The following is a 25,663-nucleotide window of genomic DNA, read 5'->3' on the forward strand; positions in this document are numbered from 1 at the left end:
AATCAAAGCAAATACGACGGCTTCGCGCGGAGGCAAACACTGGACGGGATTCAGTTGGAACTGGCCATCATCGCTGGGAGCTGTTCAAAATTGCTTGAACAAATATCGCATAAATTGCACATTGTACGGAATGGCCGGAAAATTGGGCCGGGCATGGGTTAATTCCCATGAAAATTAAAACTAGATTATACACACGTCCACAGAGTACTCGGAGTCGAGTCCTTGCAGCGCCCACTGTGTCATTGTTTGGGCACGCCCTCACCTCCTGTTGTGCCGGCGCTTTGTCATAGATTGCCTACTGATGGTTATCATCCGGCTGAGGGATGGCACATCCACTCCGTGCTCCTTATGAGCGTATCTGCCCCGATTGGATCGGAGCATGTCAGAGCGATTTTTGTCGCCGACTTTGATGCGGCAATTCGAGCTCGGTGGTGTTGTTTTGCCAACATTGCTGCCGATCAGTATCTGAGGTGATCTTCGCAACTGACTGGCGCCAGCAGTGATCCTTTTATCCTTCATCGAAACAAGACAAATTCGCTACACATATTTTATAGTACGTAGTTCATATGCAGGCCGATTAACCATGTCCATGTAGGTGCCATGTACTTGTATATTCCCTGCGTACTATCTTGAAAACAAATGCATCTATTTTGAAAATAAATTTCTAAGAACCAAATCGATTCAACAAATGAAGCACTGACAAATTGAACTCTAATCAGAAACATATGGGTCATGTTTTGAAAGCAGATTTCTCAGCCCTGAAACAAGATTCGATTTCAAAGCGCATAGAAAGGCAGCCCAAGTCTCCGTTGGCATATTAATGTGGCTATCAAACATTAATTTCATGGTGCATATTGGATCCTATTTGGTGGCTCTACCCTCGTTTCCGAATCGGAAGTGCATCATAACCGATCGACAAATTGTGATTGGTATTGTTATGTGCGAGGATCCTGGTCCCACGAAACCCTATCCCAGATCCCTGCCAAGTGATCAATTCAAATTTGAAACACTGCTCGCTGGAACAAAGAAAACAGATGAAAACTACGCAATCACTTGAGAAAAATCAAAAAGGCTCTGAAGGACCTCGGCTGCGCTCCTCGCTCCTCTGGACTCCTTGGCTTTATGGTAGTAACCATAACAGGTGGCACGGAAGCCGCACAAAATAAAAATGATTAAAGCAATAAAAAAGAAACGAAAACGAAACTCACACACAAAAGACGAAGAAAAGGTCGCGGCAGAAATAACAACAGTTTTTAATAAGATTTTCAAAAAAAAATTTGAAACAACATTGGCGATGCCTAGGAGAGATGCTGTCCCCTCCTGTTGCTCAACCACTTCCGATCTCGACCCGTATCCCGATCCTTTGGGCGTCTCCCAGCAGCGGGTCAAGTGTGAGAACATTTTGCGGAAGGAAGTGGCCGGGATGAAAAATGATTGGCAAAGGGCTAGAGACGACTAGACCAGGAACACCACGTGGTCAAGATTCACTTTCAAGTGTGCGAGTGACTCACTGTCATGATTGCATAGGGAATTAATGCATACACTTTCGAAAATGGGTATGAGATCACTTCTTGGAACTGAAAATTATTGTTAGATCACTTCTTCAAATTCTTACAAATTTCATTTGCATAAATTTATATCAAACACTGCGATTTTCATCCTACTTAACATGTTTATAATATTTTTCGGATGACTACCATTCCGGAGGTTCCTTAAGGAACTATGTTTTCTGCTAGTGTGATTCGCGATGGAAACTCGGAATGGTTCACGAATTACCCAGGAATTTTCGTAGCGTAATTGAGCATCTAATTTGCGGCGGCAGGCGGCAAAGCAACAATTGCAGGATTGCCCCTCGGCAATCGGGTCACGATCCCGCTCTAGTTGCACTCCATGAATGAATGGAGTTGGCCACAATGGGCCGTCTGGAAAGTGTTTTCCTGAAAAAAACCCAAGGAGCACCTAGAAGCACCGCGGAATGGAGACCGCCGCAGCCCATTCAGAGCTCTTGGCCACTCGAGCGCGAAACAATTAACAAGTTCTCGTAGCAATGCACAACAATTGCCATATTGTTGCACTCAAGATTTGTTGGCCGCGGAAAAGGTGAGAGTGCCGGAGGACCCAGCGAATTCCTTTGAATTCAACCCCCGGAAAGGGACGCTACTGACCTCCGGGAGGAGGAGGAGTAGGAGTAGGAACAGGAGGAGGAATGAGGATCTGGATCTGGATCAGGACCTGGGCCGATCGGAGGCCACTCGCCGATCGCTGAAAGAAAACGAAAATTTATAATAATGAGAGCCGGTGGCGGGTGGGGGAATATAAAATGTAAACTAAAGATACTATTTATATGCATTATTTCGGCTGAAAAGGAAGTACCAAATTACATTTAATTAGGCGAAACAGCGAAATTCGCGTACCGTACGCGAATCGCAGATATAAATGGAGTGGGATCAGGAGCAGGAGTGGATGGTCAGTCAGAAGTCAGACCGATTACCACCGAAATCCGAGTCCCTGGAGCCCTCGAAACTGGCGACTGCCTTTGGGTGAAATTCGCACGTTTAACCTTTAGGCAAACAAAATTAACAGAACAGCAAAGAACAGCAAGGGTGCACTGAGCGAAAACACTGGTGTGGAGTGCAGGAATTCAAAATGGCTATAAAAAGAAACCGTACACTATTAAATATAATTGTAGCTTCAAATATAAGTATTTAATGAACTACTTAGCCCTAATCCCATCCACCTAATTTTGATATTTATTTTAGCCAGGTATTCAATATTTTTTCAGGTGCATTGGCCACAGCGATCAGCAATCGAAAACTGCGAACCTGTTGAACCCAAATGCAATTTTCATATCACTTTGATTGCTGCCCGGGATGACACGCGTGCGCCGGCTAGAGAGATGAGATAAGCTGCCGATGATCAGGGCCCGGAGTCTGGATGACTGGATGAAGATGAGCCGAAATTAGGGTAACAACCGAGCGATGGGGCTGCGAGTCCAAAAAAAGCGAAACTTTCAAACGGTTTCAAGGATTTCGGTCCTCGTTCTTGTCTGCTTCTCTTTATTTTTTGTTTTTTATTTTTTTGTTTTGTTGCAGGCCATTCCTGCGGAGGTCAGTTTATGATAATTCCCATTTCCCATAGGTGCCATTGGCACATTTGGCACCTCCACCTCACCGCCGGCACCCTCGCCTGTCTGGTGTAAAAGTGAAGCCACTTGGGCCGCAGTCAAGTAGCCCGGACAAAGAAAATCGAAATTAAACACAAACAAATCCCAGAACGGTCAGTGTGAGAAATGACTTTCTAAGAAGGATACTCCAGCAGCAATACGAGCCCAAACCCAATCCCAATTTCAATTTCTATCCCATTGCAGTAGTGCGACTGTCAACGAACACCGATCGTGGGTAATTGATATGTCTTACCTTGATTTCGGGTAGTGTTAAGAGTGAAATGTAAATCGTAACTGATATCGATGGACGGGGGTGCAATTTCTCAACATCAGCCAGTGAAATTGAAAAATTGACCATCAGATAAGTGACTACTGTCTGCCGGGATCTGTACAGGTAATTTGGTCAGTGTTTTCTAATTCGAATATCGAATTCTGAGATAGAGTTGGCGCGCTGACAGTTTCTTGATCATTGGGGGGAGGTCTCGGCGCTAAGGTGACAATTGCATTTTATGGAAATTGATATTTTCAACCGCAAATGTCACTTATAGTTAGCTGAAGTGACCACACAGAGGCTGAAACGAAGAATCTGGTCAGGTAGCTGAGGACATTGCCTAAGAAGGGGAAAATTCCCAGCAAATTAGCAGAATGATCAATGATCCTGGCAGAAAGTCCTTCGGCATTTGCCATTTGCAGCAGGAAGAGGAGTTTCGCTTAATTGGAACTAGAGCAAAATGTGTGAAAATCCAGAAGCAGCGCAATTAGCTCAATGTTTTTTCGGAAAGAACAAAAGGCCCAACAAGATGGACTCCAAGAGAGTCGAAATCACAAATCAAACTCATAATTAGCATAATTACAAGCGATCGAGCCGACGCCAGGACAAATTCCCAGACGTCTTTCGATTTCCCTAATATCTAAATCTCAGCGCGAAGATCGCTCTATTTCGAATTCCAGGAATTCGTGGAATTATTTGATAAATCGACTCGAAACTCGTGTCTGGCTTAACGCCCTCGCAGGAGTGGAAGATGAGGGCCAGAAGGGGTTAATTGCCTTGGATTCGTCTCCAGGGGAAAGCAGGATAATATCCCTGGCCCTGTTCTATCACGTGTCCGCATACATAGCCATTCAGCGGAGTGAGTCGAGCGAACAACTTTAATTGCCCCAATTCAAAAGGGGATGCGTTGGCGTTGACCACAATCCTTCGCCTGTTTGCACTGCATTCACATGCCCATACATTTCATACAGATATATGTACACATCGATGCAGGGGCACAAATATAAACAATAATCAATCTCTTCAAGGGTTGGACAAACAAAAAAACACAAAAACACACAATGAGCCCAGCAAGGACATGCTTATGAGCTAGGTTTTGAAGGCGGGCTTGAATTGATTATTCCTTTGGGTACAAAAGAAATTAAATATGAAAGGAATCCTCTAATTTAATACATATTTATGAGGAAAATAGATCAATGCCAATACGATCTCCGTCTTCTAAGTGACTCCTTCACTTTCGTGTTCAGAGTTATGGTTAGAATGGTTTTTTAAGTAATCGTATGGTCTTGGTTGCCATAAGGTCGGATAACTAAAGGATAAAATACATTTGTATTTGAGTATGCAACTTTACTTTATTTATACGCCACGCTTAAAGTTCTAGAACGTGCTGGCATTTTGTTCTATGAAACACTTGACCACTGACCATCCTTTTTTTATACAACATTTTTTGACGCCAATAAGCAGCCATAATCCCTTTTCTTGAGTCTCATTCTCGCCCTAACTGTTCGGGCCTTTTTTTCCTCCGTTTGGCCACAAGTTAATTTTTAAACGCTTCATTAACTTTGGCCACACGCGTCCAAAAACGTTGTGCTCTCCTCTTTCAGCCAAGGCGGGCGGTCGGTCGTTTAGCCTGTTGGTCCGGTCTAAACACCTCGTCCAGCAATCCTCCCCACGATTCCCCTCGCTGTCGCTATCCCAGTTTGTTGACGAGACGAAACGAAAACGACGAACGCTTTTTACTTCCGATTTTTTCTTTTATTCGCAGGCATCGATATTTTGGAAATGCAGCGCCAGGCGACAGATGGCACACGCTTTTTTCGGACGATTTGGAATCCATACAAGCAGCAGAACAACAAACAGCGTGTGTGGCTCCTTTTTTTGGATGCGCTCGTGGGTGGGTGCAATAGAATTGCGAGTGAAGGCCGTGGCAGCTGGTGTTGGAGATGCAGACGCAAGTGTCAAGGCTGTGGCAAGACTTTTTTATGTTTCGGATTTCGAAATTCTGCCATTTCGCGCCAGGAATAATCGAGTATACTTCGATAAGTGGCTACTCTGGTAAACATTTGTGCTGGCAATGCTTTCAATCCGGCGCGCATTTCAAAGTTAGCTGCCGGCGTTGCCATTCTTTCCGTCAGCGGTTAGCACGAAATGGTCACACTATCGCGCACATGTTTTTGTTGACAAACCAAACCGCAAAATGTCTCGAAAGAAGTGGTCTTCGCTGGACAAACCACCCCTCTCGGATGCAGTGCTGCAAGTGGTGCAGAGCTTCGGCTTCCAGCAGATGACGCCCGTCCAGACGGCTGCCATTCCGCTGCTCCTGGCCCGGAAGGATGTCTCAGCGGAGGCTGTTACTGGTAGTGGTAAAACACTAGCCTTCCTTGTGCCCATGCTAGAAATCCTGCAAAGACGGCACAAGGAGACGCCGTGGGGCCCCAAGGAAATAGGGGCCCTCATCATCTCACCAACCCGGGAACTGGCGCGCCAAATCTCCGAGGTCCTAGCCCAGTTTCTGGAACACGAAGACTTGGAGCACCTGAATCAACAGTTGATTGTAGGTGGCAACAGCATAGAAGAGGACATTGCCACGCTGCGTAAGGAAACGCCCTGTATACTGGTGTGCACACCCGGTCGGCTGGAGGATCTATTTCAGCGCAAAGGAGATGATCTAAATCTGGCGGCTCGAGTGAAAAGTTTGGAGTTTCTCGTCTTAGACGAAGCTGACCGCCTGCTGGACTTGGGCTTCAAAACTAGTGTGAATAACATACTGGGCTATCTGCCCCGTCAACGTCGAACTGGGCTCTTTTCCGCCACACAGACGACCGAGGTTACGGACTTAATCCGTGCGGGCTTGAGAAATCCTGTGCTCGTATCAGTCAAAGAGAAGGCATCCGTAAACACTCCAGCCCGCCTGCAGAACTTCTACAGGATTGTCGAGCCAGAACTAAAGTTTGTGGCCCTGCTGGAGTTCCTCAGTTCACCCGCCACCGATAGTGGAAAGGTAATGGTCTTTTTCCCCACCTGCGCCTGTGTGGAGTATTGGGCTGAGGCCCTGCCGCCTCTTTTGCCCAAACGCACAGTGCTAGGAATCCACGGAAAGATGAAAAACAAGAGAGCCAATGTGGTGGAGAAGTTTCGGAACACTCCACAGGCCGTACTCCTCTGCACAGATGTCCTCGCACGCGGTTTGGATGTACCTGAGATCGAGTGGGTAGTGCAGTGGGATCCACCATCAACTGCCTCCAGCTTTGTACACCGTGTCGGCCGCACTGCTCGGCAGGGAAACGAAGGCAACGCCCTGGTGTTTCTCCTGCCCAGCGAGGATGCCTATGTGCACTTCCTGAAGATCAACCAGAAAGTGGAGCTAACTGAACTGCTAAGCGAGGAGGCTGAGGATGCAGATCGTGAAAAGAAGAAGCTACCAGCCGTCTTAGATCAACTCCATCGGCTGCAGGCGGCCGACAAGGGCGTCTATGACAAAGGCATGCGCGCTTTTGTTTCCCATGTTAGAGCATACACCAAACACGAATGCAGCGCTATTCTGCGACTAAAGGATCTGGATCTGGGCAAGATGGCCACTGCTTACGGTCTCCTGCAACTGCCACGCATGCCGGAGCTAAAGAACTACCAGGGCGGCGGCTACGTGGCGCCTACTTTTGAAGTGGACCTAACCAAGCTTACCTACAAAAACGCCCAGAAAGAGCAAGTCCGGCAAAAGAAAATGGAAACTTACGAGCAAACGGGAAGCTGGCCGGGCCAACAGCAGCACAAAAAGCGTGTTGAGTCCTGGGATCAGACCAAGAAGGCAAAACTGGATGCCAAGTCTAAGAAGGAGCTGCGCAAGGCGAAGAAGCAGCGAAAGAAAGCGGCAGAGGCGGAGGCGGGCGGGTCCGGGAAGGGAAAAAAGAGGCAGCAGTTCAGCCAGGAGGACCTCGATGAACTAGCCAGCGATATTCGGCTCTTCAAGCGGCTGAAAAAGAACAAGATCAGCGAGGAAGATTTCGACAAGGCCATGGGCATCGAAGGGGACAATGATTGACATGCTCTTGGGCTGATTTGTATGCACAATAAAAATATAATAATTTCAATTTAAATACCTATTTTAGTATAAATACATACCTAAGTATATCAAACTTTATTAGACCGAAAATGGGGGTAACAAAACATAGACATGAATACTATAACTAAATGAGATGAAGTAAACGGCTGAAACTTAAGCTGCGTTGCCGTCGACCACAATTTGAAGGATGATGCGCCGCTTGGGATCGTAAGAGAAGCCATTTGTGCGGAACAGATCTGATTCGTAGAACGGCTTCAGGTTAACAATGTCCAGCTGCTTAGCCCGTTCGATCAAATCCCGCTCCATAATCTCCACGTGCGTGGCGCCAGGCCCGTCCTTGCAGCGAATGTAGGCGAGCTGGTCGAGCGTCAGCTGTCGCAGAATAAAGAACAGCAGCTCGGAATGGTCCTTCTGGAAGGACAGGTACTTCTGGAATGTGCTGCGCATCTTCTTCATAACGCTGAACTTCTGCGCCTCGATAAAGCTCTCCAACATCATGCGAATAGCCATGCTGACATCTGCCTCCATCACGTTTTCGCGCAGATGCATGCGTGCGTGCGCCTCGGACATTCGGATGACGCTCTCAATGTGACGCACCGTAATGGGCAGTGAGCCCGTGGCAAATGACTCCTGGCGCAGCTGGGCGTACATCTTGGCGATCTTGTCCTCGTCGATGTTCTGTATGAAACGCAAATGTTATTATACTTTTTCTGTGATTTCAATGAGTTTGCTTACCGTCAACTTGGGCCGAATGTTCTCCTTAGCGTATACAATGTATTGTCGCAACAAGTCCTGCGGGATCTCATCAACGGTCTTCAGCTGTGGTTCCTCCAACTCCGGCTGCTCCTCCTCACTCGGGTGATGCTTCATATGCGAGTGTACCACGAATTTGGCGAGCTGCTGATCCTGCATGGGGTCAAATTCGTCCTTCACCACGCACAGCACATCGAAACGGGACAAGATGGGCTCTGAGAGATTCACGTTCTCCGAGAAGGTCATCGACGGATCATAGCGACCGCCAATGGGATTGGCAGCAGCAATCACGGTGCAACGAGCTTGAAGAGAGGTGACAATACCAGCCTTCGAAATCGAAATGGACTGCTGCTCCATGGCCTCGTGAATAGAGGTACGATCCTGGTCGTTCATTTTGTCAAACTCGTCAATAAGACAGACTCCCTGATCAGCCAGAACCAGAGCACCCGCTTCCAATGTCCACTCCCGGGATACTGGATTGCGGCGCACATAAGCCGTGAGACCGACGGCACTGGCTCCCTGCCCAGTCGTGAAAACCGCACGTGGCGCAACCTTTTCGGTGTACTTGAGGAACTGCGACTTTGCCGTTCCGGGATCTCCGCAGATGAGTAGGTTTATATCACCTCTGACCTTGTGTTTCTCTCCGGGATTCTTTGACTCACCCCCGAAGAGAGCTAAGGCCAGCGCCCTCTTGATATAATCATGTCCGTATATAGAAGGCGCCATGGATGCTACAACACGCTCTACGATACGCGGATCCTTGCTCAACTTCTGAATGGTGGCAATGTCCTCGTCCGTAAGCGACTGCACTACCTGCTTGGAGTCCTTTACAACCACATGATTGGCAATAATCACAGTGGCAAACACGGGAAATCCTTGGTCGGTGTTTAAGGAGCCATCGTAGTTATTGGTATATATACCTGTGACCTCAAGTTCATCTCCAGGTTTGCATTGATCACACAAATCAGCGAGCAAAATGACATCCTTGCTGCGAGGAATGCGTCCGGCTGGAATCCTACCTGGCGACTCCTGCAACGTGATCTTTTGATAATTTCGATACAACGTCTGCTCCATGTTGATTGAGAAGGGTCCAGTGCTCTGGCACTCTGGACAGGAACCGGGCTTTATTTCCGTATTTTGCGACTGAACGAAGGGACCCAGCACATAGCCGCACTTAACGCAGTCGTACTTGATCACGGATAGCTGGGGAAGAACTCCTGTGGTGGCAGTTACCACGCCCAAAGTACGAACCAACTGGTTAAGATGCAGTTTTCTGAATGTGCGCAGCTCCTCGATCAGCGGCAGCTCCGAGATGCGGACGTGAATCTCGGTGGTGACACGTTCGTAGGTGGGGAAAATGGAGAGCACCATGTCCTTGGCCACTTTATCGAAAATCTCGAGCATTTGAAAGGGAGCCTCGGGCAGGAAGTAGGCCAATACGTGTTCCTTGTTGGCCAGATCAGTGTAGGAGACGACGAACGAAGACATGTTCTGTTCGCACATCCGACGTATGCGATCACGATAGGTGTAAGCGCCCCTTTCATCCACAAAAGTTCTCAAAAAGGATTGAAAGCGATTGGCGATTTCCGTGCGTGGTCCTAGCATACTGACCCACTCTTTGGTTGAGTGTCCCTTGGTATCCTCCAGGTTTTCGATAGACTCCACCATCTCGGTGTCCTCTACCTCGCCAACAGCTGCCTTCTCGCCAGCTCGTCTCTTGGCCCGGGGTCCCACGTCGTCCTCATCATCGGACTGATCGAAACCCAGATCACGATCGTCGCGGTGGATTCCGGCGGCCCGGTCGCGTCGACGCATCTCCGACTCGGCGGCAAAGCGATCGCCCTGGGACATCTCAGAGAAGTCATCCTCGTCGTCCAGCAGCGCCGGATCGTAGTGATCCAGCTCAGGCATGGGCCGGTAATCGTTCTCCATGTTGTCCCCGAACAGCTCCTCGCCATCCTCCTCCTCGGCCTCATCGCGAACGGTCTGATCTCCCAGGATCTCGTCCTCGTTCTCGAACGGCTCAAAGTCGCCAACCGGCGACGTCATCGCTGCCCGCAGCTCGCGGCGTTCAGCGGCATCGCTCGGCGTATTTGGCGGTGGTGAACTGGGAGTGTCCATAATGTGCGTCTGTTGTGCTTAGCGTTTATCTGCAATATGTTTTGTTTTGTACCGCCGATCTTGTTGTGACGACGCGTGCGAAAATGCGCGGGAAAATGTTTGCAAATCGAGCCAACTCAGGGCTGCAGTCTAGTTCCGATAAGCAGTGCTGTAAACGGCTGGGCCATACAGTGAAAACCCGCTTCTGCACACATGTATATAAGAACAGTAGTAACAATATTTGTCTATAAATTAAGTATACTGTAACAACTTTCCGTGTGTCAATAAAATATTAAAAGAACTTACAAAAAAATTTTAATATATATATATTACACTATTCAAATAAGAAGTTTACAAGATACTTAACACAGCTTTAATACAGAGAATGTGTCAATAAAATATCACACAGTTAGATAGCTTAACAAGAGATTTTAAAGTTTACAAGATACTTAACACAGCTTTAATACAGAGAATGTGTCAATAAAATATCACACAGTTAGATAGCTTAACAAGAGATTTTAAAATATTTGGTATACTGCCATTGGAATAGAAATCTTTACAAGAAAATAGACATTAACACAAAAAGTGTATGTCAAGCTAAAAGCTATGTGTCAATATTATAGATATATAATATATATATTATATTTTATGCTCAATAAATTGCTGTAGGAAATAGAAATAATCAACTAAAATAAATTGTGTTCGCTCTTAAGCAACCACAATTTTACTGCCCTGAAATGCAGCTCTGCCTGGAAAGCAAATTGAACTAGTTCCGCAACAACTGATTCAAAAATACAGAGGAGCCCTTCCCGCCTCTTCTAGCTTCACTTTGTACCCAGCCCTCGACGCATGAATTATATTTGTTTGTGAAATTGCCCAACTTATTGTTAATAATCAAAATGGTCTTGGCATCTTTGTCCACTGGTGTGATTGCTGTAAGTATGACAACTTAAAATTAATGGATTGCTGTAGTAACACATCGAACTACCGGCCACAGCGCATTATGCATGGCGAGGTTGTGGATGCCCCGGTTCTCCAGATCCTGGCAATCAAGAAGATTAACAGCGCCGCGGACTCAGAGCGCTATCGCATCCTGATCTCCGACGGCAAGTACTTTAACAGCTATGCGATGCTGGCCAGTCAGCTGAACGTGATGCAGCACAATGGAGAACTAGAGGAGTTCACCATTGTCCAGCTGGATAAATATGTGACCTCACTGGTGGGCAAGGACGGAGCCGGCAAGTAAGTATGCGGTAAAACAGGCTTCCGACAGTATAGTACCATAAACTTTACTTTCAGACGCGTTCTCATCATTTCCGAACTGACGGTGGTGAATCCTGGCGCCGAGGTTAAGTCCAAAATTGGCGAACCAGTCACTTATGAAAATGCAGCCAAGCAGGATCTGGCGCCTAAGCCAGCAGCAACATCTAATTCCAAGCCAGTTGCCAAAAAGGAACCAATCCACAACAACAATAATGTAGTAATGAATTCCTCTATTAATAGTGGAATGACACATCCCATTTCCAGCCTGAGTCCCTACCAAAATAAGTGGGTGATTAAGGCTCGCGTAACCTCAAAATCCGGTATTCGCACCTGGAGCAATGCCCGCGGCGAGGGCAAGTTGTTCAGCATGGATTTAATGGACGAATCGGGCGAAATTCGGGCCACTGCCTTCAAGGAACAGTGCGATAAGTTCTACGACCTCATTCAAGTGGACAGCGTGTACTATATATCAAAGTGCCAATTGAAACCGGCAAACAAGCAGTACTCTTCGCTGAACAACGCCTATGAGATGACTTTTTCCGGAGAAACAGTTGTCCAGCTTTGTGAGGATACCGACGATGATCCCATACCGGAAATTAAGTACAACCTTGTTCCTATTTCCGATGTGTCGGGTATGGAAAACAAAGCAGCGGTGGACACAATTGGAATTTGCAAGGAGGTGGGCGAGCTGCAATCATTCGTAGCTCGCACCACAAACAAGGAATTTAAGAAACGGGACATAACCCTAGTGGACATGAGTAACTCGGCCATCAGCTTGACCCTTTGGGGTGATGATGCCGTTAACTTTGACGGTCATGTGCAGCCAGTGATCCTGGTCAAGGGAACACGCATTAACGAGTTCAATGGCGGAAAGTCCTTGAGCCTCGGCGGTGGCTCAATCATGAAGATTAACCCCGATATACCCGAAGCACATAAGCTGCGCGGCTGGTTCGACAATGGAGGTGGTGACAGTGTCGCCAATATGGTTTCGGCGCGAACGGGCGGAGGAAGCTTCTCTACTGAATGGATGACGCTTAAGGATGCGCGGGCTCGCAATCTCGGCAGCGGCGACAAGCCTGATTACTTCCAGTGCAAGGCAGTGGTGCACATTGTCAAACAGGAAAATGCTTTCTACCGAGCCTGCCCTCAGAGCGACTGCAACAAGAAGGTTGTCGATGAGGGCAACGACCAGTTCCGCTGCGAGAAATGTAACGCACTGTTTCCCAACTTCAAGTACCGACTGCTGATCAACGTATGTATTTGCTGTGAAACATTTAGCTTTCTTACTTTAAATGCAATTTCAATAACTGACATCAATACCTTTTTTTAGATGAGCATCGGGGACTGGACTTCCAACCGTTGGGTCAGCAGCTTTAACGAGGTCGGTGAACAGCTTCTCGGGCACACTTCGCAGGAAGTGGGTGAGGCCCTTGAGAACGACCCTGCCAAAGCCGAGCAGATTTTCTCAGCGCTCAACTTCACTTCACACATCTTTAAGCTGCGCTGCAAGAACGAGGTTTACGGGGACATGACTCGCAACAAGCTCACTGTGCAGTCTGTAGCCCCTATCAATCACAAGGAGTACAATAAGCATTTGCTCAAGGAGCTGCAGGAGCTAACCGGCATTGGCTCATCAAACTGAGTTCCATGCGCAGTGCGCCCAAACACATTTCCCATAAACTAGGAATAGGCTATACATTTATTCATTACATTAAATACGTTATTTCCAAATATTGTGAATGGGTTGTTATTCAGCTACACTTCCCTTAATTAAAATAAACTTAAAAGCATTGGAGGAAATGGTCGTTAATTTGTATTATTACTTCTAAATGTTTCAATGATACCGAACATATCGATTCTGAAACATGTAATATTAGCTGAGTGCATGTAAATAATATAAAATAACCGCCTGGTCTTGATAATATTGTTTCTTTTCTTTTGTATTATGCATATGCTATCATCCCATTTTGTATTCCATACATTATATCCCATACAGTATGTATGTATGTACTTATAAAGCTTTTTGCTGTTTGGAGATTAAAAATAATAGAGAATGCTAGAATTAGTTGCATTAGTGAACGAAATGTGGTTAATCATTAACAACAAGGTGCAGAGTACTGGCCATAAAGATTGAAAATAACAAAATTACAAATTCTTCAAATTATAAACGTCTTAAAATGAACTCTAACGCAATTATAGTAAGTATTCGTTACGTGGATTTATATTAAATCAATACATTTATACAATGCATCGATACATTTTTATTTGCAATATTTTGATTACATTTTTTTTGCGTTATTCATTCAGCCCATCTGCAGCTTGACCACCGGAATGTATAGTTCATCCATAAAAGCCCGTGTGATATGGAAATCAGAGATAACGGAATGGAATGCAGGCACCAAAAGGGGAATAGTTTATATAATGCATTTATTGGATGAGTCTGGTGAAATAACAGGAATTGCGTTTGATGACTATGACAATAGATTTTACGGCCAGATTCAACCAGGCCTGGTATACCTTATCTCTGGGTTTGAGGTGGAAAAGGCGATTAGTTCCTATAAAGTTTCAGACAACCCTTATCAATTATTTTTTCGTCACAATACTGTCCTAGAACTCAGTGCTTGTGGCCGGATTCCCCGAGAAAAGTATAATTTCCTGCCGTTGTTAAAGGTTTCTTCTAAAGCAGACAAAGACCCCGTCGACGCAATTGGAATCTGCACGGAGGTTGGAAGGCTGGAAGAAAGAGGAGGTTACTTTATTCGGGAAATCTTACTTGTGGATCCTGATAACCATCCTGTCATGTTAAATCTGTGGCAAAAGGAAGCTGTGAACTTTGTGGGTCAACCTAATGACGTTATCGTAGCCAAAGGGGCGCGTGCCCAGCTTCACAATAATGAAATGAAGCTCAACGCCAGCTGGTACACGAATGTGCAGATCAATCCAGATATTCCTGACGCCATTAACCTGTTGGCATGGTACAATAACCAAAAATGAACTCTGCAATATTACTGGGACCTACGATAAATTGATATTCTTAAATGTTAAGAAGAATCAAAAAACTTTTATTACATTATGAAATGTATCGTTATCCATATATGAAATGTTTCCATATAAAACAAAGTTTTTGAACATTTTTAAACAAACGACGTTTAATTTTCGGGAAATACTTGTACAATAACCAAAAATGAACTCTGCAATATTACTGGGACCTACGATAAATTGATATTCTTAAATGTTAAGAAGAATCAAAAAACTTTTATTACATTATGAAATGTATCGTTATCCATATATGAAATGTTTCCATATAAAACAAAGTTTTTGAACATTTTTAAACAAACGACGTTTAATTTTCGGGAAATACTTGTACAATAAATAAATAGTAAAACGTACTAAAAATAAATGCCCAAATCAAAATGTACTTACTGATGGGACTTAACTAGAGATTAACCACCTAATGGCTAGGAAGAGACTAAGTGTAAGGGGCGCTCTGCAGTACAGGAGCTGCCCACAGGAAGTGATGATACTTAACAGAGAAAAAATCATAATAATATCAGTTCCCTAGTGTCCTCTATTTTGTGATCAAAATAATCTTAGTCATATCTATTATCCATTTTCTCTAATAGATATGGAGAAAACTATTTTGACTCTGTGATACAATATGTTGAAGCGCCCAAGTAGGCGTCCTTGAATCGGTATACATTTGATCCGAATTGTTAATCAGTTACGGGAATAGTTTTTCTCAGTGATGAGTGTGAAAACCGTTGACTTCAGCAAAGGACTTGACTACGTACGGCTAGTCGACCAGAGACGCTCGATCGTGAACTCTTAACCTAGATCTCAGATAGCGTTGGGATGGGCCTAGTGAAGCCTAGTTGGATAGCTGCTGCTCTGCCTCCGCGGGCACCACGTGCTCATGGTCCTCCTTGGGTAGGCTGCGCTGCTCCTCCTCCCTTAGCTCCGCCTTCTTGGCCTGCTCCTGGCGCCGTGCCACGCCCTCCATCGACTCCCGCAGCGAATCGATGTCCAGCGCATTCTCGTCCTTGTCTCCATCCTGCTCGTGCCTCTGGCCGCCAGCGTACTTGGAGAAATAGGTCAGAGACTTCATCAGCTGATAGCTCTTTGAGATGGGAATGTTGGAGTCGTAGACGCTGGTGCTAGAGCTGCAGTCCACGTAGAACCACCAGTTGCACTTTAGGATCGTCTGGTCGAAGAGTGTGTTCTCCGGGCAAAGGAACGACTTCCGCACCATGCCGTCATCGGTTAGGGCGCATACGTGGAATACCTGTCATGGATTGTGTTTAACAAGTGGGCGTGATTCATGGCATCCAAGCACATCAAATGCGTGTAGCTTACCATGCAGCCAAGATCAATGTCAGCATAGAGACCTGGAAAGTGCTTTTGCTTAGCGCAGGAGAAGCTCGTAGGTGGCAGGTCCACCTTGGATTTGAAGTTGTCGTCAAAGTTCTTATCGTAGCCCACGGGATAGTACTCCTTGGGGGCATTCATTACCTAATATAAATTAGTAAAAAAAATGTTATATTGAATAGTAGTTGCAAAACGACTTGTTTTGAAAATTATTACGTATACGCCGCTTTGGCACTTGCTCTCAACGAAATACGCACCTTGGACACCTTGTGCTCCGCCAGCGACTTTTGTGGGCGCGGTGTAGTGGTTGTCGTTGTGGTCGTCGTAGTCGTAGTCCTCACAGTGGAGGTGCGCATAAATTCTTCCCTCAGCTTGGCCGCCAGCTGGGCCCGGTGTTCGGCCTTTAGCTGCTGCTCCCGGACGTAAATGGCGTGCTTGATGGTGTCCACTGTTACGTTAGCAGCGGCGGCCAGTTCCTCAACGGTAACATCCTTCAGGTCGAACTTGGGCTCCTCGAACTGAAGGTAATTCGGGTGACTGGACACCGTTCGGTGCTCCTTACCAACATTGGCGATCCTGGCGATGGATTGGGGCATCGCTTGGAACACCGGCACGGCCACTGGTTGGGACACCACCGGGTTGGCCACGTGAAAAGTGCGATTCGAGTGCTATCCAGACGGGGGTGAATTAATATTAAATATTTAATTCTTACTGATTAAGTTAATAGGTAGTAACTTACCGGCTGATCTATGGAGCTTACTAGCTTGTTGTTGACACTGACCCGGGGCTCCGGGGTGTCCACGGCTACCCGTCTCTCCGCAGGCGTCGAACTCGGAGCAGAGGGCTGTGTGGCGGCCAGTTGCTTCTGGGGAATGGGTCGGAAGGCAGGAACACCCAATGGCAATGGACGAGCCTCGGTCATTAGCTGTTGCTGCTGTTGCTGTTGTTGTTGCAAAAGCAGCAGCTGCTTCAGCTTTAACTGTTGCTGCAACTGCTGTTGCTGCAGTTTCTGCTGCTGGAGTTGAAGTTGCTGCTGCTGTTGCACTTGCTGCAGGTTGTACGGCGCTGCTCCGGTGGACCGTGAACTTATCCGTTTCTCTGGCAATGGATGTTGCACGGGTGGGTTGACCTTCGGTAGAGATGTTAAGTAATGAGATATTTTAAAATGCAAGCAGACCGTCTGAACTGACCTGTTGCTGGTTGGATGGAAGTACGCCCACCAAGTCGGGAGGTGCTCCGTTTTTGTAGCTAATAGCCCGTCGGCGGTCACTCTCCGTGTTGCCCAGCGATTCCGGAAAGCCCAGCTCGTCGCCCAGACTGAAACCTGTAAGTAGCAGAGGTTTGGGTTAGGTCGGGCCTACGACGGCCCCATCAATCACTTCAATCGTGGCCGAGGGTTGGGCAATGATGTGTTAATTAATGGCTTTTGTTTTACCCTTCACGTGGCTGTGTGTAAGGGTCTTATCGAAGTCTTACATCTATGTGGCTTTTATGTACACAGAGCCTAGTGGGATTCATCTATAAGGGGGGTCAGCGAATGATAAACATCTGACCAAAGTAGCGTATCAAACACTTGTTGTTCACATGCTCTCATTGCTAAATGGCCAAACTATCATTTGAATTAATAATTTCATATATTAACTATAATTAAGTGGAAGGCCGCAGCTGCTAATGCTCGTTAAACTATAATTAAGATCCGAACTTAATTGGTTTCAATACAAGATATAAAATAAATCATTTTTCGTTTAAAGTTGCAACAAACTACAAAAAGTGCATATTTATGTGCGATGCTTTTTGTGCTCTTTGGAATCATTAAAGTCCGATCAAACTTGAATCCTAGCAACCCCCCTTTCCACGCCCCTGCCAATTGAACTACAGGTCAATCTTCAAGCCGTTTTCTTGTTGGGCTACTCCGCTCAAACGCTCTACTTTATCAGAATTGAGTTCATGCCACTGACATTGGCATTAATGCATAATGACTTACTTAATCGCTATTCGCGGTGCGTTTGAGTTCAGATCGAGTTCGATTACTTGACCAATTAGCTGCACTTGAAAATTGGAGGATTGAAAGCCTTGGAATCACTACGTACTCTACGTCTACACCTTGAACTATTTCGGGGCCGTATATACACTGGGAATATGAGGGTGGAGGATGATGGGGATGGTGCGAATGGTGCGAATGGGTTGACAGAACAGTTGAGAGATTTACCTAAACCGAAATGGGCCTTAAGGCCACCCAAATTTCGTACACGAAACAGTCCAGACTTTTTGAAGTTACAATCGAGAATGAAACCGAAATCGGACGATAAAACACACGTCCCGCAAGCCAATCCTATAAATAAAGAATAGAAAAAGCAAACACAGAATAGGATAGTTCTTTGGTATAATACAATAGTAATGTTACAAATTAGTACATCAAGGGATTAATATTATGTTGAGATCGTTTTGGGTAAGGTAATCTGGTGATTGGGGGGATACGGGAGAGGGCGGAAAAGCTTCTGTGTTGTTTTCTCTATGCAACATTAAACCACAACCAAAAACTTAACAAATGTTGGATTAATAACTAAAAATATTATTGCTGTGTTACAAAGGGTGTGGCATTAAATTCGCCATAAATTAATAAAAGTTTTATCACTTTCAAGCATGAAGTCTTCAAATAAAAATCGGCGCAAAGTTTTAAAGTTATCCCGCATCGAATCGCATTGATTGATGTGCGGATTGACTGATTATATCTCACATAGACATCCGATTCGGCGCGTGGAATCTGAGGTATGTGTGTTTTTTATTGTCTCCCATCTGCCAACATAAGGTGTGACCGCAGAATGACCCAGATTGAAGCAGAGAAGATGGCCCAATCGAACCGCAGACATACTAGTAATAAAACCAGGCCGCCAGCATTCTCACAGCGATCTCAACGTGGCCATAATCGATTAACTATGCCGTGAGCACACCCATTATGGACCGACAAATGGCACTTCCTTATGATTAGAGCCCACAATACAATTGAGCACCATAAGTGCCATAGGTTACGCGTTAGCTGGGGTTACCCAAGTTATAAAGAGATCACCCCCAATGACCTGAACCAAGTTGGAGACTTCAATCCCAGCTGGTGAGCCAAATTGCGCGTCTTGGGTTCAAATTAAATTGTTAGCATGTCAAGTGGGACATGAAATACGTGTTTCGAATGAATTCTTTCAAAATTCCCCGCCACTCGGCATGTCGACCATCCATATTCATGGAGCAGCATTTGAAACCGATTCTAAGGCGGCTAATGGCAAGCCATTATGTGCGAGTGGCACATGTTGCCAATTGTGGTAATCGTTTTAGATGATGCACAGGCAGAAATTATGGCTAAAAATGTCTTGTAGTTAATTTAATTTCAAGTAATACAACTTTCTGAAGGGTACAGAATGTAAATATGTGTGAGTTAACTCTTATCCATAAATTATAATGTATGATAGCATAAATGTGAGCCTTTTTTCTCAGTGTAGAGCCGCTACGGGTCGGATCAGAGTCCGGTCCAACACTTTGGCTTGTGGGTTCAAGGAAAATGGAGCTGGTTTTATAACCGCCCGCCTAATGGAGTGTCAGCATGGCAAGGCAATGTTTGGCCATCTCCGCGGGATCACAGTGCGCACCCGATGTGCTCACTTCCTCGTCTCCGTCAGCGTTATCATCATTATCATCATCATCAGATATACAACTCTACCACTCCAAAGCCACAATCGATTGTCCCCCGAATGTTGTTCGTAATGGAACTGGAGAGACTTTTTGCACGCAAATTTGCATTACGCATTCGCCGTGTGGGCGAGCAGTTATTTTAATTGCGCCTGCGAATGGCCTGCACGACCACAAATTTGAGAAGGGAAACCAGCAATTAGCTAGGGAAAACTAGGCAAATAGCCCGGCATGCCGGAGAGCAATATGAAATATGAAATTTATTTCGAATTGTCAGTGGGGGACATCCAGCGACATTTGCAGTTAGTCGCAGGCGATCGACAAGCGCTTTCTCTCATCTCGGGCATGAAATGCGAGTTGCGGCTGCTTTACGACTTGTCGTGGTTGCCCGGCATCAAGTGGCCAAATAGAAATCCAAACTAAACAAATAATGAGGCATAAATATGCACGTGGGGCAGTGTTGGCATAGACCAGCCATTGACCATCGGCAGCAAATGTTTAGTTACTTTCCTCGAAGTCCGCATCCCGTATCCCACATCTCCCTGATCAGTAAAGCCCATCTAGTTAGCACCTCGGACCGCGAAAGTGGGTCATCTGGTCTCAAAAACATTGATATTAATTGCTCACTCGAATGCCAAGACAGAAACCGAAACTGAAACTGAAACAAAACCATAAACTGACTGGCCGCGCTCAGTGTTAATTCAATTTGATGATCTCCCTTGGCAGACGCAAATGCAAATATCTTGTATAAATTATCAAACATCTGCGCCTAGGCCGTCCATTCATTATGGCCGAACCTTAACCCAAACCTTTGAGGTTTCAGACAACGCCTCTCTAAGTGGTTTCCCTTTTAATATTCTGCACTCATATTTAAAGGCTTTAACATTCCATTGTTGGCAAAACGTTTTACGGTCAATCTTTTTATCTCATCGTCAATGATTTTTTCGCGAAGGCTCTTTTGGGCGACCACCTTTCGCTTTTTTTTCGCTGACATACTGGGGACAACTTTCCATTTCTCCTTAATTTACTTAGCTTACTGGCCTCATACCTTTTGTTCTCATTGTCAGTGACAGGAAATCGCTAGTTTAAGTGCTATTAATGACCTTGCCGAGGTGCTAGAAGTAGCCGATTTAAATGGCGGAGAATGTCTTGAATTGTCTAGCATCATAGATTGGCTCTCACACCTTCTTCTATGCCATGGAGGGAAAATCAAAATGTGATTTCGGGAACTTTACGATCTGCCCCTGACCTTGCCCCTGTGACTCGAATAAGCCGTACGAATGAAACCATTATCGCACGGCTTCGGGGGAGATTGTTTCGGATTGGCTTGGATTGTCCAAATGGTCTTCGACAAAGTGTCAGACCCAAAACACGGCTTGCTAATCCCCTTTGCCGGTTAATTATGTTAATTGAACGATGGTCTTGACAGTGAGCGATAGGCCGACGAAAAAAGAGCCCCGCGACAGACAAAACTTATGACAAAGACACTTTAAGCCATCGAATTAAATTGCAATTTGAGCGTGTGTGCGTGTGGGCCAAACAATCAACTAGTCACAAAGGTGTGGAATGGAATGCAAGACTTTGGATGCCCAGAGATCGGTGCAGCATCTCCGAGGCGAAGGTCTTACGTGAGCGGGTTGCGTGCTCCGAAATAAGGCCCCAACACACTTGACGCGCCGAGAAACACAGTGTTTATGTTATGTGAAGATGGGCCCAGACAATAGAAGCGATAATCATGCCTTAATTTATTCCTAATTGCGAACAAAACGTACAAAAGTCTGCAGAGGGCAAGTCGAAAAAGGGAAAGGACGCGTCCCTTTTGTGGGAATATGTCCAAACGGAAGTCTCGTTGTGCACTGCCCAAGAAAAAGTCTGAAAAATATTTTTGTTCTCATTTATGCATTATGAAAAGATGTCAGAATATATCCAAATACTATTAAATAAGCTCAAATCATGGCGCTAGGTATTTGAAAAGATTTAGTAACACAACATGATTCCCACGTGGTATATTTGGTAATATTTGACTTGCACTTTAAATGATTACATTGTTCAACTCATATATAGTCAATAGTGTTTGTGAGCCAAGTGTTTAAAATTATGGCACTGCCTAGCTATTTGAAGCTAAAATTACGCGACATGTAAAAAACTAGAAAGCGCTTGAAATTGATAGGATTTATCACTAAAAAGTTAATATAAAAAATGTGCTTTAGAATTTATGGGGCATGTTTTTGCAAGTGCACAGATGCCAGTTCGCCTTTCACTTTGCAAAATACCAGCTCCGCAGAGCCTTTTACTTATTGACCAATGGTATGACAATGCAATTTCTTTTTCTTATTATTTTTTAGTACTTTTTGCCCCTGTGGCATTTGCAACAATGCATCTTAGCGAGGCCCAAAGGTTTGGCTAAGAAAAACATTCAACTGCAACGGCTAATTGCCGTTGAAAGTGTGTACATTTTGCCAGAAAACATTTATAATATTTTATGTTTACCTGTCCCACGGGGCGTATACTCACTAACGTATTGGCTATTAGCTGTCAGTTTTGACCAGGAAGGGTCTTCACACCGAAGCCAAGTGTTTCGGCCCAGAAGTATTGCATAAAGCTCTCAGACATCGGTCCGAATGTGGGTTATATAAAAACACAGAAAAAGCAACAGCATCAGAAACAACTGAAGATGCCTCCAAAGCGCTGCGTCATTGACCACAAAACAGATATTGAGTTTGAGCCAAACACGAGCGAAAAGAAAAGAAAACAATAAAGAGAAACATCTGCGGCCAACGCATCTCAATAAGTTCGGGTACAAATCAGCGTTATATTGATGATTCATGGTCCACGATTGCTGGACGCTGCTCACTGAATTTTATAAAGCCATCAATGGGAACATCAAAAGATTTGGGCAGGGCAATGTCGGTACATATTTGAGCGATGTGTGTAAGCATTAGTTCCTCCTGCCCATGGATAGTTTCTTTTTGGCCAAACAAAGGTCAGAAAACACACCATAAACTTTATGCAAATTGGGCAGCGAAAATTGTCTGAACCAAAAGCCAGCAATGCGTGTTTTTAGACCACTATTGCTTTGATCTTGACCGATATTCTTGCCCAAGACGGTGCTAGCCATATTGAGGTGAGATTGGAACATCGTTACACTCAATCAAATAAAACAGGTTGAATTGTGGTGCGAAGGTTACACGAGGCTAGTTTATGTTTGCAATTTGCAAATTGATTAATTGGCGAATGGTCGATAAATGGGTATAAAGCTGCCCTAAATGGTGGCACCTTCAACCCAAATATACATACATGTGTATGTGTTCTTAATGAGCTGCGCATTACTTCAGGTCAAGAATGCTCCATGGTACCATGACTAACCTAAAACCAATCCGGTTTCCTCGGCAAGGTTTTTGCATCAAGCGAACCGATTGAGGCGCAGACAATGAACACAAACTGAATCCACATATAAAAGCGATGCCAATAAACTGCAGCAGCGGATCGGTGGCTAAATATGCATAAACAAATGTACAGATAAGATTGTTACAATGGCTATTTGCCTATTATGGCGCACTTTTTGCTTTGACTTATGTTGATTGGACTTTAAGTGGATGTCCAAATTTAGACGCCAAATTGTCTGCCTTACTGTAAAATGTTTATCAATAAAGACTATGGTTCTGTTTGCGTTTCTCGTTGGAATTGTTCGACCAATTGGCTAATTATCGGCCACTAAAATTGGGCAACAAGAGAATCTCCACAACCAGTTTTGTGTCTGCAGTCTAGTATTACAGCATATCCATGTGTCATAAGACTCCCCATAAAATATAACTGCTGACTTGAGTCTAAAGACTTAAGACACAAACTCGGCTGCGAAAAAGTTCGTCGCCTAAGTTATTTGAATTTCAGCCTGCTGCCAACCCGAATTAAATAATTGTTATCCGACACCCGTGAAAAGCAATTAAGCCCCGGCCACAGCAACAACAGAAACAGCAATTATTTGGTAAAATGGAAACGGGAAAAATGAAAACTGCATTTTACTCACTTGCCGCCTGCATGATCAGAAAGCCAATCACAAAAAAGTTCATTTTTGCCACTTTTTTCTCTGTCGAATTTTGCTTGAAAATTTCTTTCTTCGGAAATTACGATGATTAGTTATTTTCGTCGGATGCAAGTAATTTTTCTTTGCTATTTTCCACGTACACTCATACACTCACTGTGAGAAGGGGCAAACGCAAAATGAGGAAAACACAATAAACTTTTATTATCGTTGTGCTCGCGACTCGTGCCGCAGATCGGAAGCGGATAGTTGATTTAATTTAATTTAATGAACTTATTATTTTTATCAATTATTCCAGCATTGCGACTGGAGGAAAGCAATGAAATGCGCGTAAATTGAACGAAAATACAGAAAATGTATAAAAACCAAAATAAAACCGGTAGACACAAGAAACGCAAATGAGCGGGGCAAACACTCTCACTCTCTCTTTCGGCGGTAAAAGTGAAGATGGGCGGACGGAGGCGGTGACGCGACTGAGATGCGCCGATAATCGCGCTACGCGTGCGTAGGCGCCGGCAGAGGCGGTAGCGGTGGCTGAAGCGGCGGCAGAGGGAGCGACAGAGCCAGCGACTGGCTGGAATACTTCATTTTCACGACTAGCAGTAAAACCTACCCTACCTGTGAACAGCTATTTCAAACATTAATTCCTATTTTCAACTGTTATTTAAAAGAAATATATGGCATGTGCAAGCTATTCGATGTTTTTATAGAGAATAATTTTTTCGTTTGTTTTTCTGTTTCATCTAACGATGAATGTGGAGCCGATCTATATAGTTCGATAAATTACTTTAATTAAAGGCAATATACAGAATTTAAAGCAATTTTATAAATTAAAGCAAAATCACATACATTTCCAGCTATAACAATATCCGTAAAAAGCAATTGTTATTTCTGTAATATTTCAATTTAATACCAAATTGATCAGCAAGAATTTAATTGAAGACACATTTTTTTTAAGATAATACAAAGGTATAAAATATTTTATCGATCTGAGTGAAACATTATTAATATTATTCAATATCAAGCCAAGATTTCACTATATCACCATTTGTCCCAGCATTTCATTACACTTTGCTAAAAAGCTAATTAAGAAAAAGCGTAATAAACGTCTTGTAGCGCTATGATTTCTTGGCTGAAACGCTAGTGATTTATTTAGCGACACATGAAGCGATATTCCAGTCCGGCACTTGGCTCCTTCCCTGCTCTCTTGAGCATAACAACAACTTTCCAATTGCCAGCGCTTTGGTTTTGGTTTGTTGGTCAGCGCTCCATAATTTCCTCGGCTGTGTCTGTCTTTTTGGTCTATTGTCACTGCCAACTTAAGGCGGCTGCGCACATGCCAACTACCAGCCACGCCCCCATAAGCAAACACACCGCGATAACAACAACACTGCGACCGCACGTTCGGCGGCAACAACTAAAACAACAACAGTTCTGCCTCGTTTTGAAACTGGCAGCATAGGTAAAAGTTGTTTTCGATACGTTTTAATTTCGTTAGCTCTTTTGGCCGCGTTAATTTTTCGCCCGAAATTAGCGCAAAACCGATTTACACGCGCACACACTCACAGTCACTTAGCGCTGGCCAAATCAATGTTAACGCGAATTAGCCTCCTGATTTAATTTTGTAATTTTTACCACAGCCCAATAGATGGAGACGGGTCTGATAATATTGCTTTGGCTACACAAAATATTTGGACTGTGTTGCCAAAGCAAAACTAGCGAAGTTAGCGACTTACAACCTGCGAGTATCGCGATCACCTGGCCAGGTGCGAAACTTAACTTGTTGCTCTGGCGCGCGGCCAACGACTGAAAGCCGAATCAGAAACCAAAACATAAGCGCAATCCGAATCCGATTCGAAGCTGCAATAGCGGTAAGCCGAAGATACGCAAACAAACTATTGGCGCTCTCTTTCGCTCTCTCCGGTTACTCAGTTACTTGGCAGCACTGGATGGGCGGATAACTGTAAA

At 44.8% G+C, this 25,663-nt stretch overlaps 5 protein-coding genes across 9 annotated transcripts; 3 read left to right on the top strand and 2 right to left on the bottom strand.

Annotated features, from left to right (window-relative positions):
* Window positions 1-5,568: 5,568 nt before the first annotated feature.
* LOC117143173 (probable ATP-dependent RNA helicase DDX55 homolog) lies at window positions 5,569-7,528 on the top strand. The gene has a single exon (XM_033307687.1). It carries the CDS (start codon window positions 5,632-5,634, stop codon window positions 7,471-7,473), a length of 1,842 nt encoding a protein of 613 aa, XP_033163578.1. The 5' UTR covers window positions 5,569-5,631; the 3' UTR covers window positions 7,474-7,528.
* A 22-nt stretch (window positions 7,529-7,550) lies between these two features.
* LOC117143172 (DNA replication licensing factor Mcm2) lies at window positions 7,551-10,477 on the bottom strand. Its single transcript, XM_033307686.1, has 2 exons — window positions 8,230-10,477; window positions 7,551-8,172 (listed from the first exon to the last, which is right to left on the bottom strand). The coding sequence occupies exons 1-2, from the start codon at window positions 10,366-10,368 to the stop codon at window positions 7,648-7,650; spliced, it is 2,664 nt and encodes an 887-aa protein (XP_033163577.1). The 5' UTR covers window positions 10,369-10,477; the 3' UTR covers window positions 7,551-7,647.
* A 682-nt stretch (window positions 10,478-11,159) lies between these two features.
* Window positions 11,160-13,410, top strand: LOC117142862 (replication protein A 70 kDa DNA-binding subunit). The gene is made up of 4 exons (XM_033307119.1): window positions 11,160-11,282; window positions 11,345-11,589; window positions 11,647-12,862; window positions 12,941-13,410. The coding sequence occupies exons 1-4, from the start codon at window positions 11,247-11,249 to the stop codon at window positions 13,250-13,252; spliced, it is 1,809 nt and encodes a 602-aa protein (XP_033163010.1). The 5' UTR covers window positions 11,160-11,246; the 3' UTR covers window positions 13,253-13,410.
* A 111-nt stretch (window positions 13,411-13,521) lies between these two features.
* On the top strand, window positions 13,522-14,932 carry LOC117142869 (replication protein A 70 kDa DNA-binding subunit-like). The gene is made up of 2 exons (XM_033307137.1): window positions 13,522-13,808; window positions 13,918-14,932. The coding sequence occupies exons 1-2, from the start codon at window positions 13,788-13,790 to the stop codon at window positions 14,602-14,604; spliced, it is 708 nt and encodes a 235-aa protein (XP_033163028.1). The 5' UTR covers window positions 13,522-13,787; the 3' UTR covers window positions 14,605-14,932.
* A 17-nt stretch (window positions 14,933-14,949) lies between these two features.
* LOC117142863 (mediator of RNA polymerase II transcription subunit 15) lies at window positions 14,950-25,578 on the bottom strand. 5 transcript variants are annotated; one of them, XM_033307122.1, is made up of 9 exons: window positions 25,435-25,578; window positions 23,681-23,851; window positions 18,185-18,307; window positions 17,166-17,299; window positions 16,715-17,104; window positions 16,261-16,643; window positions 16,192-16,201; window positions 15,964-16,119; window positions 14,952-15,892 (listed from the first exon to the last, which is right to left on the bottom strand). In XM_033307122.1, the coding sequence occupies exons 2-9, from the start codon at window positions 23,721-23,723 to the stop codon at window positions 15,479-15,481; spliced, it is 1,653 nt and encodes a 550-aa protein (XP_033163013.1). In that variant the 5' UTR covers window positions 23,724-23,851; window positions 25,435-25,578; the 3' UTR covers window positions 14,952-15,478. The 5 variants fall into 5 exon arrangements, with proteins under 5 accessions (XP_033163015.1, XP_033163011.1, XP_033163012.1 ...); XM_033307124.1 differs by lacking the exon at window positions 16,192-16,201 and having other exon boundaries at window positions 14,950-15,892; window positions 16,233-16,643; window positions 16,736-17,104; XM_033307120.1 differs by lacking the exon at window positions 16,192-16,201 and having other exon boundaries at window positions 14,951-15,892; window positions 16,233-16,643.
* Between the last annotated feature and the right edge of the window lie 85 nt (window positions 25,579-25,663).

Source organism: Drosophila mauritiana, chromosome 3R, assembly GCF_004382145.1.
Source record: "Drosophila mauritiana strain mau12 chromosome 3R, ASM438214v1, whole genome shotgun sequence".
Taxonomy (NCBI): Eukaryota; Metazoa; Arthropoda; class Insecta; order Diptera; family Drosophilidae; genus Drosophila; species Drosophila mauritiana.

What these genes read in the sequence shown, in the direction of transcription:
- LOC117143173 (XM_033307687.1), top strand. Translation starts at nt 5,632, where the DNA reads ATGTCTCGAAAGAAGTGGTCTTCGCTGGACAAACCACCCCTCTCGGAT.
- LOC117143172 (XM_033307686.1), bottom strand. Translation starts at nt 10,368, where the DNA reads ATGGACACTCCCAGTTCACCACCGCCAAATACGCCGAGCGATGCCGCT. An exon ending in ACATTCGGCCCAAGTTGACG is followed by an intron (nt 8,173 to 8,229) that starts GTAAGCAAACTC and finishes CGTTTCATACAG; the next exon opens with AACATCGACGAGGACAAGAT.
- LOC117142862 (XM_033307119.1), top strand. Translation starts at nt 11,247, where the DNA reads ATGGTCTTGGCATCTTTGTCCACTGGTGTGATTGCT. An exon ending in TGTCCACTGGTGTGATTGCT is followed by an intron (nt 11,283 to 11,344) that starts GTAAGTATGACA and finishes TACCGGCCACAG; the next exon opens with CGCATTATGCATGGCGAGGT. An exon ending in AGTACCGACTGCTGATCAAC is followed by an intron (nt 12,863 to 12,940) that starts GTATGTATTTGC and finishes ACCTTTTTTTAG; the next exon opens with ATGAGCATCGGGGACTGGAC.
- LOC117142869 (XM_033307137.1), top strand. Translation starts at nt 13,788, where the DNA reads ATGAACTCTAACGCAATTATA. An exon ending in TGAACTCTAACGCAATTATA is followed by an intron (nt 13,809 to 13,917) that starts GTAAGTATTCGT and finishes TTATTCATTCAG; the next exon opens with CCCATCTGCAGCTTGACCAC.
- LOC117142863 (XM_033307120.1), bottom strand. Translation starts at nt 23,723, where the DNA reads ATGAACTTTTTTGTGATTGGCTTTCTGATCATGCAGGCGGCAA. An exon ending in TCTGATCATGCAGGCGGCAA is followed by an intron (nt 18,308 to 23,680) that starts GTGAGTAAAATG and finishes CTTTATTTATAG; the next exon opens with GATTGGCTTGCGGGACGTGT. An exon ending in TAAGGCCCATTTCGGTTTAG is followed by an intron (nt 17,300 to 18,184) that starts GTAAATCTCTCA and finishes TGCTACTTACAG; the next exon opens with GTTTCAGTCTGGGCGACGAG.